We start from the raw sequence: 25,086 nt of genomic DNA, 5'->3' as shown, positions 1-25,086 counted from the left end.
TAACCTTGACATAGTACCTTTTCCTCTTGAACTTATTTAACACTAAGTTTTAAATGTTATAATGTCAATAAAAGGTTGATGGGTCTAATCCTGGGTGTGATAATATTGGTCTTTTATACAGTATAACAATAGTTTTCCACACACGTGCATCATTTAATCACAGAAATGTTTGTAAAAAACACCCCCTGTCACAGTTCCCTAATTGTAACTGCGTAGTCCTCTGTTTTCATTTGATCCATACCTGTTCTGAACAAGAAAATCGACCAGGTGCAGTGAGGTCTGGTCTGCAGTCCGCACTGAGAAGTGAAGTGCTGTCTCTCCTGGCTCCTGAATAAAACAACAACAAACAAAACAGTACTGAAGATGTGCTAGTAGGGTTTAGACCCCGTCTTCAATAAACAAATACACCAAAATAAAAATAAAAACTGCTGAGAGGACTATGAAATTAAGGTGTGAAGCTTCCTTGCAGACATTAAATAATTTCCCCTTCTTAATAAACATGGGTTTCTTATTTTGGCTCTAAACAAAGGAATTAGCTTTTACTGCTTTTGCTCTGAAGACTGAATAAGCCTTTGATGACAAAAAGAAAAAAGGCACTACAATTATGGAATACGAAAGCAATTTTGTCTGTGAAATCCCCAAAGTCTCAGTTTGCTTTTTTGTTTCTCTTTTGATCATCTCAACACATGGGAGTCTTCAGACAAATATTTATGAATTCCATGATACTCACAAAGAGGAAAGGAAATATTTAAGCTACACAGTTAAATATTTTAACTATTTTTAGTAAGAATTGTGAATGACTTAGTAACTGTTTAATGCTTTAAAAGATAAAATCTCTGGCCAAAATAAACATAAAAACATACATGAACTGAGCTGTAAAAGACACTTCTCACTCTATTTATGTGTGGATGTTTTTAAATATATTATGTATACAATTCTGCAATTTTGAATAAACATTCCTGGTTTCATTTTGATTGATTGACCATATTTGACAGATTGATACACCCTAGGTGACTCTGACAGATGCAAAAGCACTAAAACCACATACCTCACTACCAAGAGTTCATTGGCCACAAGTAATGAGGTGATTTAAAATGTACCCAAAATGCCCCACTTATCAAGAGGACAATGCCTTTGTGCCATCGCCATCAAGAGGTTGAAGGTTGGACTAAATTGGCAAACTTAGGCTCATTCTCTGGGATTGATCGCAACCAAGAATTTCTAACCTGGCAAAATGTTGCAGTTAAATGCGGTCTGCCACAATGTGTCGTGAGTCATGATCTCGCACATCTCTCCAATGCTGACACATCATCATCATCCCAGTGTGAAGGTCTAGGCACAGTATCTAGCCATTACCAAACTCTGCTTGTTGCAATTAATGGCAACGAGACTCCACAGTGCTAGACTGATCTAGACATCGCCTTCTACCCTTCCTATGGGTTCAAGCTGACATGAAAACATCCCAGCAGGACAACACACATCCTCGTGCAGCTTTCTTGAGAATGAATGCCTCACACTCTAGAACTCAGCCTCACTTAACAATTGTGGGATGAGCTGGGATAACCTGTGGTCTCTAGGGTTCAAATGTAGTGGAGCTAGTGTGGTGACGTCAGCACCACAGGCAGGGACATCAGCTGCCTGGACTGAGGGAGGTCTCCTTTAGCTCACGCGGTTGGTTCCCTGTTGCGTTTTGCCGGAGACCCGGATTCGCACCCCAGGTGTGCGGGACGGAACGGGTGGTGGGGGGCACGACCCCACGCGGAACCGCGACAATCACACAAAGACCACTGAACAGGTACAGGTAAATCCTGGATATGCTTATATAGGCTCTACGAGACAGGACAGCATCCGCAACAGGTGCAATGATTAACTCTCACGTGTACAGCTTGCATTGCTTCCAACACAAGCTACTAGCCTGTGACTTTCACTGTTACCCATTTATCACCATAATGAATTTACCTAGGACATGCCTGTCCAATAAAATGTCAGTGTATGCGGTAAGAAAAGAGTTTGAGTATCTTTTGAATATGTTGCAGTTGTAAGTGATTCGTTTCTTTTGACATTCACTATACATTATCCATTTTAGTGCATTATGCATTTATACACAGATTTCCCAAATAAAAGTTTATTACTTATTGAAAAAGTTATAATTATAGTCCAGGAATACTGAGAAACGTCCCAGCCGAAACAAACATCTACACCATCACTACTATATTTTTTATCGCTAATCATATGCAAGAAACAGCTTTAAGCACAAAGTTTTTCAGGATATGCAAATTTTCTGTATTATTCTGCTGGTTCTGCTGGTTAATTTAGGTTTAAAATATATTAGCTCCCTTAGACATAGCTTTCAAATTCAACACAGGCTCTGATGGACAGTGTGAAACAAATACTGAACAACCTACTCTTGGGAATATTACACCTTTTTAGTCTTCATTATTAAAAATACACATAACCTTTAATAACACCTTTAATAATAGTTATCTATATAACCCTTTTTTCAAAATTCCCCACTTTCTCCAGATTTCTTGCGAATACTCCAACAGTACCAAATCACAGAGAACTGACTTTCATATCACCTGCACCAATCTATTTTAATAATGCACTGAACTGTACAATTTAAGAGGTGTGTTTGTGTTTAATTCCCAAGGCAATCTGAATTATGTACAGTCCAGTGCATTGCAGCAATATGGTACAAACAGTGGGAAACAACAGCTAAGTGCAGTACATGCACAGCGGAAGAAATATCATTGGGGAAATACAATGGTTTTGGGATCATAACAAAACAAATTGGGATTTAGGTTCGAACACACAGGAAATTATTTTGTGTTCATGGATGGATCAGAACAGATTCTAAGACAAAATACAAGAGTGAGTAACGGAAAATACTGTCACATGTAACTGAAGTGAATGGATGACTTTTTAGCGTTTAGCCTTTCTGGTCTTTTATTTTTAACCATAAAAGCAGTGAGTATAAATACTGCTGCAGAACAAAGAGCACACTATCATTTCCCATTCCATTGTCTCTTTTCAATCATTTTCTCGCCATTACAGTCTGCCTGACAACAGGCACAAATGTTTCCAGTGTCACTGAAAGAATTTTCAGAATTCTTCAGAATGTTTTTTTTAAAGGTTAAAGCAGAAACAAGAGAATTCTTCTGCTGGTCAAAGTCATTCGACTCCCTTTGAGGCCAGAGCAGCAGACTGACAGTCACAGCAGGAGCCCTCACCTGGCCAGTCTCTGGCAGTGGTTCCATGAGCTCCACCCCCTCTGCATAGACTTGAATTAGTGCAAGTAGATCCCTGGATTTCACAGCTTCAAACAGCTCGCTCATCTTGGCGGCCGCTGAAGTGCAGGTCTTCCGAGCAAACTTGTGGTCTACGTATTTAGCGTTGATAAACTCTTTGCGCGCAGTCCTGTCGATGTAAGCAAACAACAAAACAAAGAGCAGCTAAGGATTCTGTCTTACCGGAACACCACTGAGTTTCTTGTCTAAATTTAGAGCCTTTTTAGGAACATCAAGTTTGAAAATAAGGCAGTACAGCTATGGCTGGAAATTACAGTTCTTAACTTGATCAGATTCTTTCTACCAGCACACAGAGGAGAAAAGTGTACACCCTTCTCTAGAACTTTCACTTGAACCACTGTTCACAGTATTTACCGGGGGGTGTGAAGTAACAAAGCAGAACTACTTCACTACAGTAATCAAGCGCTTTTGTTTTAGGTCCGTACTTTATTTAAGTATTTTATTTTTGGGTTACTTTGACTGTCACTGAAGTATTTTGGCTTAGCAAACATGGTACGTTTACTCCACTACATTTCCCAGATGCTATGACACCTTTGTATGTTTACTTGAGTAGTTTTCTCAAGTGGAAACTTTTACAGAATTGCTTATTTTTGGAAGTAACAGTACTTTGACTCAAGTGACATATTTGAGAACTTTTTACAACCCTGGTATCTGCACACATGGAGCAGAGGAGTGGTGCTGCTCTCACGGATACGATAACTTGATCATAGATGACTACCAAGGTACTTCCAAAACCTGATAGGCACTGACAAGGTCAAATCAATGGAAACAATAGTGAAACACAAACCAGAGGAGAGAAGTAGAACAATCTACTTCGTATTATTATTGAAGCCTGAAGCCCTGGCTTGCATCAGGAAACACCTGAATGAGATGCTTGAGTCAATAAGTGACTAACTACCAAACAGACTATGACCTCCCCTCCTTTGTAAAACCGACATTACAATTGTGTACTGCTGCTCATGAAGACTCAGTCGCACTTGTGTAATGAAACGGCCTTGCTTTGAACTGCAGATTATCTTTTCTATTGGACTAAACGTGTTTAAAAAAAATAGCTTCACCTGTCTGAGCCACCAGTAGCCCATATGAAATATTTTGGTGTGGTGTGAGCCTGGCCAGTATTTGGATGGGAGACCTCCTGGGAAAGCTAAGGTTGCTGCTGGAAGAGGTGTTAGTAGAACCAGTAGAGGGCGCTCACCCCACAGTCTGTATGGGTCCTAGTGCCCCAGTATACTGTACTGTATCTATCACTTTACTGTAAAAAAGCTCAATCATTTGGATGAGACGTAAAACTGAGGTCCTGACTCTCCATGGTCATTCAAAATCCCTGGGCACTTCTCGAAAAGAGTGGGAGTGTTAACCTTGGTTTCCTGTCCAAATTTCCCCCTGGACTTTACCAATCATGGCCTCCTAATAATCCCCCATCTTGAACTGGCTTCATTACTCTGTTCCCCTCCCCACTGACAGCTAATGTGTGGTCAGCAGACTGGTGTACTTTGGCTGCTGTCACATCATCCAGGTATGTGCTGCACATTGGTGGTGTTGGAGGGGAGTCCCCATTACCTGTAAATCGCTTTGAGTGGAGTGTCCAGAAAAGCACAATAGAAGTGTAAGCAACTATATTTTGCTCAGATGTACAGCACCTTAAAGAACATTTGACAGAGGAATTTTGTTACTAAAAACACATTTTTATTTCCTCTTCATAAAACATTGCTAACGCAGATTTTTACAGTACATTTGTAACACGTTCTGTACATTCCCCAGGTTACTCACATGTCGCTTGATGGTGTGGGCTTCGGTGAAGGAAAAGGAAGGTTTCCTTCCATAATGTCATTAAAACTACTGTTTCCTACATTCTTGGCCAGCTGAAAAACAGACACCAAATAAAATGTCAGCAAGGAACTGACCCTAGCTGATGCTCTTTTAGTTAGGACAGTAATAATAAAGGGCAGTATTCACAAATTCAGTTCAGCTCCAATCGTAAACTCCAAGCTTGGTGCATGATGTCCTAATTTCCCCCTTTCTTAAGGGTTCCCCCTTTGACAAAAAGGTGGTCTGATGTTAAATATTAGTTCATTGAAATATGAAAATAACAGTAGTGTCTTGAGAACCCAGGTTTTGGCAGTTAAAAAAATTCCACTTAGCACTTCTAAATCTACATGAGAAAATAATGATTCTTATGCAGCTCTCCAGGGACGATGTATTAATGTTTTACGAAAGGTGACACTTTCAGCAAAATCAGATGCTTGTGCTTTCCCCACATGCACCTGTGAATTCACTGCTCTGCCATTGCCAAATAAACAGTGACAGAAATATTTAAAAATATTTTCCCGATTTAAATTGAAACATGTGTATCCTCCTGAGATAAAGGAGCTGTATTAGGCACTTGAACAACTGGTACACACACAGAACTCAAAGGGGAATTGTATGCTAATTTGCTTTGTAGAATCATTCTTTCTCCTTTACTGGGGCAGTTCAAGATTTTTTTATAGGATTCTTTTCTTGTTGCATGTCAGAGGAAGGGCATTCCTTAACAATGAAGCAGTGACAGAAAATGCTTGAACACAAAATGTCCAAGATTTAGTCCTGGACAGTTAGCAATGGACCAGCCTCAACTGAGCAGAGCCTACAGGAGGGAGTTCAGCAGAGATGCATGATTAGCTAAAGCTAGATTATTTAGTGCATTAAATGTCAGTAACAAGATCTTATATTGATGGAGACCATTGGAGAACCAATAGGCAACCAATGGAGAAATTTAAGAGTCGAAGTGATATGCTGCCAAGGTCTGGTCTGAGTTAGTAGTCTAGCTGCAGAGTTTTGTACATACTGTATTGCAACTTAGTGAGAAGACTATTAGAAAGCCCAGAGAGCAAGGAGTTGCAGAAATTAAGCTTTGATGGTATAAGTATGTGAAGCAAGAATTCAACAATTGGCACTGATAAAAAAAGGTCTAATTTGGGCAATATTTCTAAGTTGAAAAAAGGTCATAATCAAAAATGTTCACGTCCACCATTACCGTAAATCTCTACAGCTTTTCCAGCTGACATTTTATGCCTACATTTCTGCCTGGTGTTTTTTTCCTCTATTAACATTCAGGGAATTTGATGTCAGCTGAAGACTGGTGTCACACAGACAAGAGATGAGTGACGGTGGTGGGAGATCAGAGGGGGATGAGGTTTTAACATACAAATCTGAGTATCAACCGCATAACAATGAAACTGAAGACCATGGTTGGTCTGCGTGTTTATGTCTCTTGGATTTTTCACTAACGATTTCAGTAATTAATATCATCTAAAAAAACCTTGGCTGTGTAGAAGTGATGTGGGAGAAAGGAATGAAAAGGCTTAAATGCATTAACACTACATCAAAGGGCTCCAAAGCACTCCAAAACACTTCATGACAAATTATTTTCTACACTCTCTGAAAACTCTTCAGAAATTCTTCAGAAGCCATATTCAACTGTAAAGTTAGATTTTTCAACTTTTGTAAAAATGCAATTATGCCACTTGCTTTCCTCATCAACAGGACCTTACACCTGGCCTAACAACAAGAGAAAATCTGACCATCGTACACACCAAGTAACGTCAAGTCCTGTATGAACTTAATTTACCTGAAGTCTTTGCAGCTACTTTTGATAGATAAAAATCTGAAAACAATATAAATCATGACTGAAGAATAAGGCAAAAATGTAACTGATGAATATGTACTACTTTATAAACATAATTTATAAAACCAAAGAAACCAGTGAATGAAGTTGATTCAAACAAAGCATACCAATACATTTCTAACTGTACTGTATATCTAAAGAACAGTAAATACACTTATTTAAAAAAATCACATGTGTTATGACTTACCAAGAGTTCAGAAGTCCCTAATTTATCTAGCTCCATAGACTGGATTCTTGAAATATGCACCCCCATTTCCCTATGTATCCCCGAGCACTCAATACACGTCAGAATGCCTAGGTTAGTGGAGAGCCATTTGGGATCTGAAAAACAGAAGTGTGGCAAGAGAATACAACTAGTAAGAACAATTATAGCAAAAAAATACATCTTTAAGGACTCTAATGCCTGGATTAATAAACCGTACAGGGAAAAAATAGATGATTCCCCAGTAAAGAAATACAGAACACAGAAAAAAATACAGCTTCAACTTTTCTTGTTGTTGTATTCAATGCAATTCCACGGTTTTGACAGAAGGGGGAGCAAGGATCTTTGCTGTCCTAACATTAGTAATTCCCCCCACTGGGCATTTCATACTGGATTTTTTTGGTCTAATTTGAGCACTTTTTTTTAGTCACGCATTCAAAATGAGCCACAAGCATCCCTAAATGCAGTCAGAGGAACAATAATTTACAGCCACAAGGCTGGCATAACCTTTCTTTTATGCAGTTGTGAAACAATAAGTGTAGTGTGAGAAAAGTGATTTTAGCACTCAAAAGCCACTATTGTGGCTCAGTATGGGACAGCACTTAAGAAAGTCCATAAACATGAATTCATTTATTCTTCATTTAATTTTTTTAGACTTTCAGTAAGGTGTCCTCCTAGCATTAAGGCAACAGTATCTAGCACATCTTCTGGTTTTATTTAAATTCTGTTTTCTTATATCTATTTATAAATACAGAATCCTGATTTAGCAACAGAGTAAATATACTAAATATGAAGGCCTTCAAAGCACACAGCTCCTATCCAGGGCAGCTATTCAGCCATTGCTTTGGAAGGCAGGTGAATTCTCAGGGTGATTAAAATTCTCACAGATGTTTCTGATATCATTACCTAAAATATCAGCTGCCCCAAAAGACTGAGAATCTCAGATATTCTTGTCTGCTTTGTTATATTTAGAATTTGGTTTTGGATGTACAGTATAAGTATTTCAATTCACGTGTCTCCAAGTGATGTCACTGACTCTGGTCTAGAGTCCTCTGACTCTTGATAGCAAAACCCCTCCTCCCAGCCCTGTGCGACCCAGGGGAGTAGGGCCCAGAGTCAGCGGCAGTCTGTCTCATACTGCAAGATGTTTCCTAGCAGCCCTGCAGGAACATTTCAGACACAAATCATCACAAAACAAAGTTTCAGGGACTCAGAGAGTCCACAAAAGTGAGGAATCTTCAATGCAGTGAAGCATCTTAAAACTCAATTTCAACTATTCCTAATGCATGACTTTGAAATTTTCCTGGACACGCATCTGTTAGAACTTTCATGCCATGCAACATAATACAGAAAATATACAATATATGAAAACTAGGAAAAATGAGAAAACAAAGGAAAACAAATCTAAATTGCTATACAGTATAATATACTGCATATGCAGTACTCATATTTATCTTGCCTCAAGGCATGGTGTCCACCAGTGATTTGATGACATAAAAAACTGGGATACTGTTGGTTTTCAGTGGAAAACATTACATTTGTTTGGTTGAATTTTGCAGGCAATTAATTCCTTCATGTCTATAGTGCATCTAAGAAAAGCTGCTGAATATGGGATTAAATTACAAGCAAATGTGCAACACACTGATCTTTGAAAAGATGAAAATAATAACAATAAATAAGACAAGTGAAGAAAAGATACTGCACCAGATGCTATCAGTGTTAGTGCATCTCGTTCAGCACATTCGGAAACATAATAATGCCTTACTTGAATATCTTAATAAAGCTTGTGCATGTATTGTAAAGCTATGTACATGTATGACTGGGTTGATCAAACATTTTATTAAAGAAGCATTAAAAAAATGAAAGAGGACATCTGTTTTGGCAGCAACCAACCTACTGTCTTGAACACATGAAGGCACTGATACTCTACACATGTACAAGATTCTCTTGGCAATTGAGCCACGTTTTTGGGTTTTGTCACATCTCACAAACACTAGGGGACTCATCTGGTAGGAGCAGCAACAAATCAGAATTTACATAGATTTTCTTGATGTTTTGTCAATCGTGAAATCACACAGGTTCAAATTTTGGAAAATTTTGGAAGACCATGGAGACCTCCCCAAATTTTGTCTGGAGGACAACAGTGATAAATCACCACAAACACCTGAGTGCTTCTCAAAGATTGCCAATTAAGCTCTAAAACCAACACAATCTTCATTTGAGTCTAATTCTAATCCTGTTCGTACAATATGTGTGTTTGACGCATCTTCTCCAGTGGCCTCTTCCTCTAATATTTTAAGTTTCATCCTCTTCCATCAACAACCTGCTTTTCTGCTGACGGTGAAGCCAGGAACCATCTCTCAGGCAGTGAGGGGTATTATCAAGGGAAGTATCTGTGCATACCAAAGTGCTGAATCTTGTTTTTTTTTTTACAGCAGATACAGTATCAGGGAAAATGTGCAGTGGATAGCACTATAATGAGAAAACAAGAGCATAGAGAGAAAGGCTGTTATAAAAGTAGCCAGCTGTCAACTGTTGGGACAGGTCACAACACAGACACCATGCTGATGCAGTAAACTAAAAATCCACCCATAAAAACTAATAGGGATTTATAAGAAAGACCCTTCAAACTGATGAAAATACATTGTGAGTGTGGGCGGAATAAAATCGAAAAAAAAACGCACACATCTGCCACAAGATCAGAACACCATACAAGCTCTGTTCTGGCACATGCTGCTGTGTACTGATAATGTCAGGGATAGAAACATACTTACTAGCCCAGATGTTGCTGGTTTCAGGCTGGGTCTAGCTGGGCAAAAACTGAATGGGCCTAAGGTGATCAGGGCGATTCTGTTTTGGGCCAGCTAGAAACTCCTGTGTTTTTTCTGCTGCCTCTAATGATTGCAGTGAAAGAAACACTTCACCCCCCCCCCACCCCCCCACATGTTTTGAATTGGCGCTTTCCACTTTCGTGAAACATGGGTTTTATTATTTAATATAGTGAATCTAGTACTGGAAGACATGGTTTGTACATATGACCACACCTGTAAATCCTCTGTATAGCAGTTTAACTGCTTTTTTTTACTAAGGTGTCTTGAAGCATATGATTGGTGGCTTATATTAACAAAGTTAAGTGCTGCTCATCAATTGATATTTATTTACATGGTAACATTCATATGGAACTAAAATGTAGTGATGATGTTTTCTTTTTAAAGCATTTGAATCTGGTACTTCAGGAGCTCAACAAGGCCACTATTATTCAATCATAAGAGGAAATCATTTTGGCTATAATTCCTTGTATCTGAATTGTAGAAGACCTTCATTTTGTTCTCAAATTTAGCTTTTCATGTGTTTTTTAATTGGTGGCTTGGGCCTGGAGCTTATTTATGTGCACGTTCTATGGCTTGAGTTGCCTCTTGCTGTATATTGTTCTATATACAGCGGCAATAAATTCTACATTAAACATTAGCTCATTCAACAGAGATGTCAAAAGACAGATGGGTTGGCACAATATAGGATTACCCACTAAAATACTGGAATTGTGACTTTAAAACTGGATCTTAAATAGAAATAGTTTTATTTTTTTTAATCTGGGTTAGACTTTTTAATGGTATATGTATTTTATATAAAAGTCTTGCATCATGAAGACCAGTTCTTCATCTATGTAAATTCATAATAATACATTTTATTATCTTCGTCCCCCTAAAAATTCATGTCTTTAGCCCTGTTCAATTTGTGATATCCTGGAAATTGTTTATTGTGCAAAATATTTGACAATTTACTTTGCTACTGTTGCTACAGTAACAGTGTACTGGGACTGCATTTCAAGACTGCTACGTGCAGTACTTCTGTACGTTAGTTGCAGAACATGCATCAGATTTTAGCCTTTGCAGCATAGACAGGTGGCTTTTCCTGACTTTCTTCTGAAGCTGGAGAAATCTTTTCTATTATCTACTGCTGGAATATTCAGGGGTAAATTTATGCAAGATCGCTCCCTACAGCTAGATTAGTGCACTTCCTATTTCCTGCAGCATCAGGGTAAGACCACATGTATACAGTACATCTTGTGTTGTTGTGCATTTTAAAAATAAAGAGATAATGTTAAATGGGAAGCAAAGACTGAACCGATACCAGAGAAATGACAACACTGTTATTTCTTGGTAGCTCTGAAGTGTGGTGGTTTTTGTCAAGAATTACCACTGGATGAACTCTATAGCCAATTTTAATAGTCTGAAAAATTAAATTTAGGTGCTTTTCCACTGCTAACACAGTTTGCCAATATTGATTTTTTGTCTGAATCCATAGTTACTATGATTCAAGTTATGCAAACAATGCTAACGTTTGAGCATGTCAGCTTGTTTTTACCTTCTAATTTAATTTTTTTTAAATCTGCTTATTTTCTTAATTGTTTAGCTTATAGCCTATGTTGCACTCTAGTCATGACTATCAACTAGACAGGATTTGTTCCACCGTTAGGCTTTTTTCTATAGGTGCTGAGAATGAGAAAATGAACAGAACAAATGGTTTTATCACATCTGCTGAGAAGAGGCTGTTGTTGTCATCCCACAAATGACGATTAAACAAAGCTCATTTTCACAGCAATTTTTCTGCCTGCGATACGGATCCTTATAAACGCAGCTAAGAACCAGTGAAGGACAAATGTCTGGAAACAGGAGTGGTCAGCAAGATCACAAGCTCAGTTTTCCTTTCTTTATACATAGTATCTGGAAAAGCCTGAAAGTTGGCCGATTCTTGAGATCAGCTAGGCAACCAGAATTCAACGTGACATGCAAAATAAACGCATTGAAGTTCATCCCATGCTGAAAAGAAAACCATCATGCTAATTTTGACTCTTAAAGAGTAGCTTAAAATAGTAGGCAGGGTCTTGTACACAGCAAACTTGCTTCCAGTCTTTTCTTACAGAAATTCAAAGCAACAGTGGTCTTAGGGTCTGAGGTAAGGGAACATCCAAACAGAATTAATAGACCTTAGCTTCTATATGTCAATCACATAAACCTGAAGAAGAAACTGAACACGCTATATGATAAGACTGATAGCATGGCTCACAGAGGTACACGTCTTAACAGAAAGGGATGGAACCTTTCTTTCATAGATAGAAACAAGCTGATATCACAGAAATCATGGGGTGAGCGGGGAAAAACAAGCTTCCTTGACACCAGACCTCAAATCACAGGCCTCCCCACCTGGTGCTCCGCAGTCACAGCAGATCTCATTGCCAGGCATTCGTAGCACGTCATCAATGATGGCTTTGGTGAGATCCTCCAAACTGTTCTCCCCTGTGCTCTGCTCCCCACGAAATGCCATGTTCAAAGCCTCTTCCTTACTGTTGGTTAACACTGATATCCAGCTACAGGGAACACCAACAAAGAAAAAGGTCAGTCTGCATGATCTGGGCCTGACAGCTTCATCAACATGTTCAAATCTTGTTTTTTTTTTTAATATTCATTTATTTAATGAATAAAAACTTGCAAAATTGGAAAGTGGTATAAATGATTTACAAACATATCAGTCTCCAAACCAAATCCCTCCATTTCTGTCGTGGTCTGTAACTTTAGACAATGTCCGTCTTCAATTCTATTAGACATGGTGCTTCAGAGCAGATGGCTTTGAGAACTTCCCTTTCTACAAAAGTACTTCTGCTCACAGAAACATTTAATTGATGTTTGTGCACATTCTAGGCCCATTTTTTGTTGTTAAATTATAAATATCCCTTTAAGCGTATGTTAGAGCTTTCCTAAGGTTACTAAAAGCAGTATAAGGGCTCTTGGTCAGAGGCTTTACTTTAGAACAGATGACATAATGAAGACACATTTGCACACCTTTTTAAGAACATTATATTCAATTTCTGTATGTTTACAAGAACTGAACAATGCAGCATAACAAATTAGCTAAATAAATACACAGGCATGGTAAGTTTTAAGTTTGCTATGCACAACATACTGTAACAAAATCCCTTCTAAAGATAAGTAAATTGTTCAGGGAGAAATGGTCATATTTTAACTGCTTCCTCCATTTAAAGTGATAGCTGTTAATCATTCAGCTGTTTATTTTGCCTTTTTCTCCGACTCCATAGGTCTCTTACAACATTAAAGATGCTTCAAAACATGCAGGATCAGAAGAAGAGTCACTTACTGACGCAAACAATTGTGAGAGTATAGAACTAGCTGACAAGCCACATGGTAGAATCTGATACTCTAGGCTTCTCTCACGAAATGGTTGGGTGAGATCATAGCATCAACTGAGCAACTGAAAAAATATCTAGATGGGCCTAAATTATGTTTTTATGGTAGAGCTTTATATTTCAAAGTATAAATGTAGAAATGTATAAATGTATAAACCCACATACATAGTAGTTACATACATACTGTAAGTCTTACTTTGATGTTAAAAAAGCTAATACTAAATATAAAAACAATCTTTTTTAAGCTCTACTTGTTAAAGATGCCTCAGAACATGTACAAAACTATTCAGAAAATTTCTTTCCTTCAAAATGATGATGCAAACCTCATATACACAGAGGAAGATGCATGTTTCTAAACGCTTATAAACTTTACCACTTTCTTGTGTTATTTAATGCATGACCTGCAGTGAAAACCCTGACTTGCTGAGAAACTAATTTGTTTTCGGAAGTGCTGTGTCAACACGGACACCCAACAGATCAATATTTGTTCCCCGCTGTAAACAGCCAGGGAGGTGAGGTGATTACAGAAGCGCTTCTATTGAAGACAGGAGGTGATTATGATGAAAGCACAAGCCTTCCCAAAACCCCCTACAATGCAAAACATTTCTTTGATGCCCATCCTTTTATAAGTATAATGTATACTTTCAAAGTATAACTGACATCAGTGTAACCACCCTGTAGTTAATCTTGAAGCTAAGCAAGTCATGTCCTAGTCAATACTGGGATGGGAAACCAGGCTGCTGTGTTTGTGAACCACTAGGTGACACTCTTCTCACTAGACCAGACTTCCCACATCAATGGCCCAAAATGGTGAGCAGAGGCACAGTGTTGTAGTAGATGCACTTCTTCAAATACTGAATACTTAAAGCCTTTAAAGTCATGGCCATTAACGAAGCCATGACAAGGGTTGTAAGAGCAGGCACTGTAACTCCTGGTTAAATTGCACATTTTTCTGCCTAGTGCAGAGAAAGTGGCACTTAACCGGATCTTAAAGTGATAATGGGGACTCCTGGTTGCTATCTGGAACAGCCTGGATTGACAGCCAAATTGTCAGATTACAGGATAAATCAAGGTTGTGCTTTTAAGAACATAAGAACAGATACAAGAGGAGCCTATTTGATTCATTTAACCTATTTGATAGACAACCATGATAATTTTTTTTACCATTAGGCTCTGCTACATTTTGAACAAAATCTAACCCAAAGCCTTATTACAGCTCATAACAGTCCCTGTAGTAACATGATGCAAAAAAATATATTTCTCAATTTTGTTTTCTTATTCGATTTCTAAACAGTACCATCTGAACTGAACTGAGTTTCAAGTAATTACCGAATGTGTCAAAATTCAACAAATGCCAATTAGAGTGTAGCCTCACTGGACTAAAAATAAGAAAAGAAGGATAGAGTGTGAACCTGTGTTAGGAAATGATAATACAGTACACAGGTCTTTTTTCAGCTTCAAAAGCTCCGTGAAAAAAATAAAAGATTATACCAAAGTGCAAAAATGTTGAACTCGATGATTATGAAAGTTGAGGATTTGTTTTCTAATGCTGATAAAGTGTTCAGCAATTTACTCCTACCACTACTGTCTGCAGTTTCTGTATAAACATCAGTTTCTAATTTATTTCCAAAGCAATGCTTGCCTGCCTTACAGACGTTTGAGGGGTTTAGAGGTTAGATTAGGGATTGGAATCCATTTAGGGACAAAAAACACCTGTTCACATGGGGAAAACTGTCTGATGTGTATTAGTTTTAAAAGGCTGGAACAAATTAGTTTATGCACACGGTACAAAAATCTGAAATCAGTGGAAATGTAACCCAAATTTTAAAAATATTTAACAGCATGATGAATAGCCAAAATTTCCATGATCTGGATCACTGTGATGTCTTTCTTGCCTCCCACTTTTCAAAACAGCATGTTGTCGTTTGCGCAGGTGGCACAGATCTGTACTCTGTTCAGTATTCATGACTTAGCCAGGGGGTTCACAGTTTTCTGTACCACAGTTTTTTCACAGTTCACATTTAATTGGGCTCCTTTTCCCTTCTTGTAATTACTGGGAATAAAAAAAACAATATGTAAAATATGTGTGCATTGCCTGTCATTACACAAGAACCAGAAATGTGATGATTGGACCTATGTACAAAAAACACATTAAAAAATGGCCTGTTCATTGTTCGGCACTTTACTTATATTACTCTTCATGACACGCTACATTTGTAAAAAACAGGATTAACTATTTGATGTTTGTTCCTTAGCTTCAGCAACAGTTTCAGACTGGATTCATTGTGCTGTCAGACATATAGAGTACTTGAACTGTGGATGGGTCTGATTTATTTTGATGCAAATACTATTAAGAGCAGCCAAAACCACTAAAAGTTCTTTAAACACTAAAGGTTCTGTACAAGATGCTTGATATTGTCTGCCTGGCTTTTCTGTCAGAACAAATGTTCTGGGAATATACAAAACATTAATTGTAAGCAAGATCCTTTTTTTCCTTACATTACAAATTCTTGTTCGTCCTCTGCCTGGAAGTGATATGTTCGGTTATCTGTAAAGAGAATAAAACAATTAGAAAAGTAATGACAGGGAAACATTATTTCAGCTGCCAAAGTTTCAAAAGAATCAGCATGAAAGGTTTTCTTGGCTGCGTAACCACTCTGTAACCAAAACCCAGCTCTGGGGAACATTCCATTTGTTTTTGCTTGTTTTAACTTTCTACATCTGTACATAATGCCTCTTATTCAAAGGTCAGAACAGACAGCATATATTTGCAAAAGCAATTATTCGCTCCTGACATTTTGAAAACAAAGTTGCCACTGTTGTACCAAGAGCTATTTGAATCTGCAAATCAAAGAAAGGCACTGGAGAGAATTTAGGTCTTTGTGATGTCTGCTGTTCAGCACACTACATTATGCTGCAACCAAACTTACGAGATATAAGGTCAAAACATTTTTTGTCTTCTCCACTCGGCTTAACTTGACAGGTGAGTAGATTCAATTTGACAGGCTGCCTATTGGACTGAAAAGAGAAGAAAATGCAACGTTAGGGATCTGTTTAAATACAGAAAACAAAATAAAAGCTTATCAAGCATACAGTATGTACACCAAAGTTTTAATGCAACATGCACATTCTAACAACATTACAGGAGTCTGTACTGTAAGAAAAATATACCTCAAGAAATGAAGCAATGATTTACTAAGATCTATTCTGACTATTCATAAAATATTGATGAGTTTCTATTTTGGTGTAAACCCCCAAAAATGTCTAATACATTATATGGTCTTTAAAACCCAAGGCTGTGCTGTTGGTAATCAAACACACAAAAGCCAGATTTTAATCACATTTGGGAGGTCAAATTGTTATTAAATTAAAATCACATTATTTCACATTAATTTTTAATCTCAATGCAGGTGTTTCTAAAGCACAAGACTAATATACTGGGTGCAGCACAGTAGTTTTAATACAACTGAGGGTTAAAGATTTAAACATGATCGAATTTGTTTGATCCCTTTTACCTCCCAAAATCACTTCTGCTGCTACCAAAAATGCAAAAATCTCTTCCTGATTTTTTCCCCCATGAGAATGTGAGAATGTGTGACAACACCCTGCAGTGACATCCCCTCTGTCTCTCGTGAACAGGTATACCGTAGCATTAGTAAGCCCTTGACACTGCACATAGCTTGAATCCTGCTACTGAAACACACCTGGGGGTTTGTTTACTTATTTCTCATCATCACTTCTGAAGAAACCCTACTGCGCCTAACCTACAGTATGTAACTTCAACTTCTTTCTTAAGAGCAAACACAAAACATTTTAATAGGATCACACAATAGGCAATCACTCCCCGTACTACTGTCGTGACTTTTACATAAAAGCATTCATAATGCTGCAAGACAACGAAGGAGAAACAAAATGAAAATGGAGGGAAAGTAAAAAAAAGCCACTGTAAGGTGGAGAACTTTCAGACACATTCTTTCAATTTGCAACAGCAGCTTCTAATTAGATTCGGCGCCTAATAAGAGGGCAGCAGCAGGTCATGTGACCGACACCCTAGAGAGAACAAGTCACAAACAAGCTCTGTGATCCAAATGCAAGACCGTAATCAACCCATGTGTAAGAGAGCGTCTGTAATTACAAATGTTTATGCAAAGCCGACAGCTTTATCTGTGGTCTTGTTGCGCTATTATGACTGTACATAGAAAAAAAAAGAGATGAAAATCAGAAACAAATTAATGGTTATTCACTAAAGCGCTCTATGCCAAACTGGCAGAGGTGCAGAAAAGGATTAAAGAAATTCAGACACCCTGGGGCTTGTTAAAGCTCAAAGCATTCCGATACATCTATACCCTGATTTGAAGATTGCCTGCGCCCTCACATTTCCTGCCTCTTGTTCGACACATCCTTACACCCCGCCTGGGCCTATTCGCATCATTTTTTGCAACAGCAAGTGTCAGCTATAAACACAAACCCCTTTATGCTGCTGTCATAAAGTGTATACTGAATGCAGTGATACCGGCCTAGGTACTGTACCACCACAGAGAAAAAGACAGAAGTCAGCACTGCTCTCGCTACGATGTGTTTTTGTGATCGCTAAATCCTGCTAACCTTTTTATTATCATTTGCAAGACCTAAGTAAAAGCCCACACAGTTAGTCTTAATGTTTATTTCATGCTGTTGTTGTAAACTGGATTATATTCGGCACACAAAACTAAAATTGCTTTCTTGCCATGTTCTCTTCTGTCACAGCAGCCACACAGTGAAATATTCTAAGAAGCCACATGCGCAGGATTAGTCATACATGTCAGTAAAAAAAAAACTACAAACCAACAACTGTTCTGACTTCCATCTTCCTCAGATTGCACAGAATAGTGAATTCAAATGTGTGTAATATCTCAGTTCCTTACTTTCCTCAGCTGGGAGCTGCATAATCCAGATGCCCATGGCCACTCACACAGCCTGAATCCTGCTACTGAAACACATCTGAGCTCGTGTTCACTTATGTCTAATTATCTCTTCTGAAGAAACCTGCACCTAACCTATATAACTGCAACTTCTACTTTTTTAACAGCAAACAAAATGTTTTTTATTAGAATCACACACTAGGTAATCACTCCCTGTACAACTGTTGTGCCTTTTACATACAAGGAATCATAACAATGCAAGACAAAGGAGAAAATGAATTTAAAATGTAGGGAAAGTAAAAAGTAAAGTAAAAAAAAGGCACATAAGCAACTGTAAATAAAGAATTTAAATGTGTGTAACTCCTCAGTACCTTACTTTCCTCTGATGGATTTTGAAATGACTGCATTCAAAAGTATATTTTATTGCATGTTTCTCAAAGTCAAGGTGGAAAGTAATGAAATAAATTAAATGCTTACTCAACACCCAATGTTATTAATGATAAAATTAACTATCAGATATTAAAAATGATTTTATTCTAATACAACACATAGAAATTTTTGTTTTTCAATTAATACCCATTTAACCTCAATATCAATGTTAGAGTGAATCAATGATGTTCACTTAGGACTAGACAGCCCAGTATTCAGCCTCCTTTCACTAACTCAACTAACTTCATCCAAAGACTGCAGAGGCAAAAATAAAGCTACACAGAAATATAGCTCTTCCATAAAACTTACTGTTGCATGTGAAATTGTCAGAATACCGTTCTTCACAGAGCATTTTCTTCTCTGCCAAACCTTTCTCAACCTGCAAATGAAAAATAAACCCAGATTGTTAGAGGAAATGTGCCATGCTGAGTATCAGGTCAGATCTAAATCCATCCACCGATTTTCTAAATCACCTGTAGCACCCGGAGAAAACCCATGCAAACACAGGGAAAACCTAACATCTCTACATAGATAGCACCCCACAAATTGAACCCAGGGCCCCAGTGCTGAGAGGCAGCAATACGAGCCCCAGTTCTAAAATAACTTTTATTATTCAAACATTTTGCTGTTCTGCTGCAGTGTTCAAAGTTGACAGCTGTGGCAGCGCTCTCCAGCTTCCAAGCCTGATAGCTGAGTCTTGTTAAATGATTTTTCAGTTACGTGACGGCATAATTCAATAAATGTATATTTAATTAAAGACAACAAATGTTATTGCACATACAGATAAAGATGAGAATAACAAATTCCATAAAATGATAACAGAAACTTCATGATTTAACAAGCGTGCAAAAAATTAAGTCTAGAAGTTTAGCAGTAAGCTATTCTGACATTTCTGTAACTGTTGTTGTGCCATTCTGAAATATATCACACCAAGTCCCACAGCCCAGGTTGACATTTCTGAAGAAATGTCAAATGATTCACCCACAACAAGCTTCATGAGACTGATCACACTTACTCTGAAGTCATCTATAACAGGTCACAGAACAACCCATAACACATTTCTGCATCATGTCAATAATGTTAGCCCAAAATTTATCCTGCACGGAGGACATTACACACACTCCACAAACACCTTATGTCATCCATACCATGTTTCCACAGAAAGATCGACACCATGTCAACATGGTATATATCACTTAGAGTGATAAAGTCACGCCAGGATATTTCCGTTAAACCATGTGGACAGCAGGAATGGTCTCATACATATAAAGCTAACTACAGAACAAGTAAAGGTTATGCTGAAAAGAGAAGAAAAGAAACACAATGTTTCTTTGAGGCTGTGCAGCCTCAACAGCCGAAATGTTGTTTCTTTTCTTCTCTTTTTAGAATGGAATAAACATTTACTTGTTCCTTAGCAGCCTACGCATGCTGAAGCAGCTCCCTACTTAAAGGTAACAACTACCATCTCAGAACTGTCTCAGCTTAAATGATTTTCAACTTTGTTAAATCTAAGGAATTTACAGAAGAACATGTTAAACCTGTAATGTAATCCTGCTACTGAAAATTGATATTTTCTTCTCCCGCACCAGGACACATTTCCTTCATAATAAACAGGATATTGATGGCTTGCTTGTGCTTCTAGTAGCAGTAATTGATTGCTTTTGCATGCTGTCATCTCCTTGTGACTTTATAAGTGCTGTATTAAAAAAAAATCTTTTTGCAGAGCCATCTATTAAACTACATGTTTGTCCTTGTGAGGTGATGGCCTCACAGACACTGCCTCTCAGGGCAACGCCATGCAGTGCCAGGATCAGCAATGGAACAATACTCTGGCACTGCAAGGTGTGGCACAGCTCCTAAAAATCAAGGATACATCAGCAGTGCTACCACTGTTCCAGCACAGTGTTAGAATACAACGGGATCATTACGACACACTGCAGGAAACAGCCCACAGCCTGCAATGTGAGGTTGTCAGTGTTAAATGGCTCAAAGTAATACTTTGTTACTAGCCAGACAACCCACAGTCAAACTGCCCAACCATGTTGCTGAAGCTCACAGCCTGATAAACCTCAAGAAACAGCTGGATGAAACCTAATGAACAAGTTGGGCTAGCTTTCATTTGGAAGCTTACATAAACCATGGTTGAATGTTTTCAGTTGAGATGTATCCAAGACACAAAAGCAGATGCCCAGAGCTGATACATCTCTCATTTTGGATTGTGTAAGTGTAACCAGAATTACATAGGACATCTTGCAGATCATCTTTAACTAGCCTACACCTGCAACCTTGCACATTCTATATAAACCTATTTCTTGTTCAGACTAAATGTGCGAGTCTGACTTGCTTTCAGTGGTTCTACACAAAGTTTTTGCTCATGTTTCTGTCTTATTGAGAATGCTCTCATGTGCAGTCAAACTAGAGAATTAAACTAAATCATGAGTCAAACTAGTGAAACTAAAGGGGTTCTGTTTGGATTCCCAAATTGTTTAGTCACCCAAATTATTTCACAACTAAGTGAAATAAGTTATTTCATAACTAACAACTAAGCTTAAGTGTATTTATATCGGGGTGGTGCGGTGGCTCTGTGGCTTAGGATCTGTGCCTGTGGCTGGAAGGTTGCCAGTTCATATCCCGCAGCCGGCAGAGGAATCCTACTCCCTTGGGCCCCTGAGCAAGGCCCTTAACCCCAACTGCTCCAGGAGCGCAGTATAAATGGCTGACCCTGCACACTGACCTCACCTTCTCTCCCTGACTGTGTGTCTCATGAAGAGCAAGTTGGGGTATGCGAAAAGACATTCCTAATACAAGAAACTGTATATGGCCAATAAAGTGATCTCTCTTCTCTTTTAAAACCTCATAGACTTTGGGGAAAAAAAATGCAAACTTTCAACCAAAATAAAATCCAAGTACAGCAAACGTTACTTATAAGAAACCTCTACTTTAAGAGAAATGGAAGGCAAGAGACACAGTTACACTTAACATGGTGTTCTACAAGTTAGGACACTAAAATTACAAAACAGCACTTATGACATATGAATGCTATGTTTTGGTAGTAATCAATAAGGAACTAGTGATGCCTTAACTGCTTAATTTTCACACAACTCATTCTGTGTTGCGGATTATTTGGAAATGCAAAAAACTCAAACATACCCATCACTTTTTTTTAAAAGATATCCTTTCTTCTCACTGCCAAACTCCTTATTGCCCTGAAGTTGGTGCATACTGTATCCTCCCTGTTTGCTTTGAGAGTCCTGTTACAACAAACACAAAAGTTGATATTAAAAACACTTCACACTTAAAAAACAAACTTAATGTGAGCGCTTATCTTCATGACATTCACAGCACTAAACACATCTCACACTTACATTACCAGTGGTTTTACAAACACTCAAGGAAACAACAAAATATTCTGTAATTATTTTGTTAATCTGAAGTAAATCAATGTAAAATGTTTTGCACATTTTAGCTCAAACAGAACAAAATTGTTGGAACTGTTGTGTCCCCCTTATACAATTTGTCAAGTAATCTGAAGAACTTTTACAATCAAACAATGGACACTTGGGTCTGGAAAGTCCAACTTTTCTTAAATTAAGATTTAGTTTAAGCAATGTCATGAAATGGACTAAGAAACTACAATACAAACTAAAATCCCACAAGCTCTAAAAAGACTCACGCAATCCACAATTTTCAAATCCTTAAACACATAGGGACTTGGAAATGTACAGTACCAAAGTCAACATCAGCAGGAAACAAGAAATATGACATGGAAACGGTGTTTTAATTTGTTTTGACATTTATCCAAATCCAAAGAAACCAGATGACTAAATTCCGTTATTCTGACACTGTACAGCAATGAAAGTCTGATCTATGGTAGTCGTGTTTTTATTGGTATTTGGTTGTCAATAATGCTGCAGTTTACACTGGCAGCATGTGCAGCGAATCAGGTCATGACGCCTTGTGTCATGTTTATGCATCAAGTAAATTTTTTCTCATAAATTAGATACTGTATATAATGCAATGTAGATATTTATATATTTATATCACATCCCAATGGTCCCCTACCCCAAGAAAATTATAGGTAGCTTGGAAGAGTGCAGATTAACCCAATAGCTACTGTTTTCCTTGAACTGTCTGTCGAAACCCTGTGGCTGAAGTGCTTGACTGGCTGATTAGACCCTGGGCCTAGTAAACAATGATCAAGTCTCACTGGATCCTGTGTGCTTTCAGTGAAAAGTTTAATTTCAAACATGGACAAGGTAAAACTTGCTGCAAGTGCAGCAGTCCTTTATAAAAGGACATCACAAAAAAATAGTCAGTCAGGAATGCCATTTCATCTACCGATATTGTTGTATGAGTATTACATTTAATAAAATACGTACAGTAACAATAAAATAAAATTTCATTATTTAACAGTATATGTTGGAAAGATATTGAATATGTTTCTTGGTTCCACAGTTTTCTCAATATAAGTGCTATATTGTTGACAACAAAAACTGTACTTGTGCTACTTGGATAATAGGCAGCAGATCAGATCAGCAACCAGTGGGCATAACCCGCTATGTAAAAAATGCCACGCGAGTGGAACGCACACGTGTCAAAAGCTGTGTTGATTTGTCAAAAGTAGTGTAGACCCATAACTTACTTGCCAGTTCCCATTTGTTTCTGTGCAAGAGCCACTTGGCTTCCAGTTTTTACTCTGACAGAAGAGACAGAACTATGCACTCAGCACACTCAGAACATGCAAAATGCAACAACAACTTACTCTCCTGGACTTCAGTCAGGACAGGCATTAGGGAAAGAGAAGCACAGTGTGAAAGAAGCCCCAGGTTAGATTTCAGAGAGTCAGGCAATAAGGAATAGCACGCATTCACATATCACGATAACACGAGACCTCTCCTGTTCTCAGCAGTACGCTCCAAGTTCGACACGAACCAGAATCCACTGGTCGAAACAAAGCATGAAACCCTCCAGCAGTTTTGGACTAAACTCAGAAAAGCATAACAACAAAACAAAGGTGCAGGACAGAGAAAGAAAAAATGGCTCTCAAAATAAGCTGCACTTTTTCACAACAAAGACATGTGTGGTAACAACAGAGTAACGTACAAGCAAGATGCAATAAATCTTTACCATTATGAACAGCACCAGGAAAAGCAATTCACAAGCACAGTAGAAAGGGTTGTTGTGATTCAGTCATATTATGATAATTTTTCCTTCACTTTGTGGTTTTCCTGCACAAATTCACAGTTTCTAGTGTGTTAAGAGTTAAACCACCATACTGTATCTTCTGGATTTGCATTAATTTCATAGACAAACATTCCTATCAAAATTTTAACCTGTGTTCTGTAGTTCAAATGTTTTCAATTTAGAGTACATGATGATGAAACTGAAGAACGAGACATCAGACAGAATCACAAAACAGCCTAACAAATGGCCCGGAACTGATTTCCCCAAATTTCCACAGCGAAAAAACATTGTTACCAGTTATTTTCCTCTCATTTCTACACCAATATGGAATTGCCAGTTATTATTTAACTTGACTCATCACTTCCCTCCAGCAAGGACCTTGAAAAACTGAACACACTCTGGCCAGTAACCGCCTTCTGCAGTGCACAATGGAGAGGACCATCTGGACTTTAGGGGTAACTTGATTAGAGAGCCATCTCCCAAGTGACTCCTCCCAAGACTGGTTAGCCCCTGATTTCACTTGTGCAATGTGGACGAAGGATACCCCAGCTGACTGTATGCCACCTAACCCCATTGGTGTCTGGCCACTACTGCCACCAGAATGGATACCAGATGGTACAGCTGAAATCCAAACCTGTTGTTGTGCACCTTTACTTCTTTAGCCATGACATTCTCTATATTTTTCAAACTCTAAATTGCACACCGTACATAAAGAAAAATAGCAGCATGTTCACACGAACTCTTACATGTCATAAGCATTCAAGCATAAATTACATATTGTGAAATAATTAAGAGTGAGCAATAAACAATAACTCAATGTGGTGTTTGCTTCCACTTTGTAATAAAATTCTAATATGATAGCCCCATCAAATGTTTACATTTAAAACTTTAGTTATTTGTGCATTTGTTCCACACAAACGTTTTCTCTATGCATTTTCTTATTTTTTGCACAGTTTGCTAAAAGAGTTACTGCTGTGAGGAAGCACTTAACATACAAGGGTACATTTATTATCGTTGTCCTATTCCGTTATTGATTAACATTTTACAAAATGTTGTTGTCCCATTAAAAATGTAACAGGGAGGTTTTATAATGCTTTAAAGTACTTTACATCGGATTTATATAAATTACTTAATTGGAGTAGTCAATATCTACTGTAGGACATCTGAAAAGGACATACTGTACCTGTACTGACATT

At 38.0% G+C, this 25,086-nt stretch overlaps 1 protein-coding gene across 3 annotated transcripts in view; it reads right to left on the bottom strand.

Moving 5' to 3' along the window:
• Positions 1 to 25,086, bottom strand: part of asap1a (ArfGAP with SH3 domain, ankyrin repeat and PH domain 1a) — a 155,409-nt gene that overhangs the window by 25,440 nt on the left and 104,883 nt on the right. For all 3 annotated transcript variants that reach the window (XM_088918598.1, XM_088918599.1, XM_088918600.1), the window contains 9 exons: positions 21,857 to 21,957; positions 19,016 to 19,085; positions 16,307 to 16,394; positions 15,876 to 15,924; positions 12,379 to 12,542; positions 7,160 to 7,293; positions 5,079 to 5,170; positions 3,231 to 3,417; positions 242 to 327 (listed from right to left, as the gene is read on the bottom strand). In XM_088918598.1, the coding sequence (XP_088774724.1) occupies positions 242 to 327; positions 3,231 to 3,417; positions 5,079 to 5,170; positions 7,160 to 7,293; positions 12,379 to 12,542; positions 15,876 to 15,924; positions 16,307 to 16,394; positions 19,016 to 19,085; positions 21,857 to 21,957 (971 nt within the window). The remainder of the gene's footprint in view (positions 1 to 241; positions 328 to 3,230; positions 3,418 to 5,078; positions 5,171 to 7,159; positions 7,294 to 12,378; positions 12,543 to 15,875; positions 15,925 to 16,306; positions 16,395 to 19,015; positions 19,086 to 21,856; positions 21,958 to 25,086) is intronic.

The sequence above is a fragment of the Atractosteus spatula genome, chromosome 6 (assembly GCF_055471065.1).
Source record: "Atractosteus spatula isolate fAtrSpa1 chromosome 6, fAtrSpa1.hap1, whole genome shotgun sequence".
In the NCBI taxonomy this organism is placed as follows: Eukaryota; Metazoa; Chordata; class Actinopteri; order Semionotiformes; family Lepisosteidae; genus Atractosteus; species Atractosteus spatula.
This window is presented reverse-complemented; position numbering and strand designations above follow the sequence as displayed.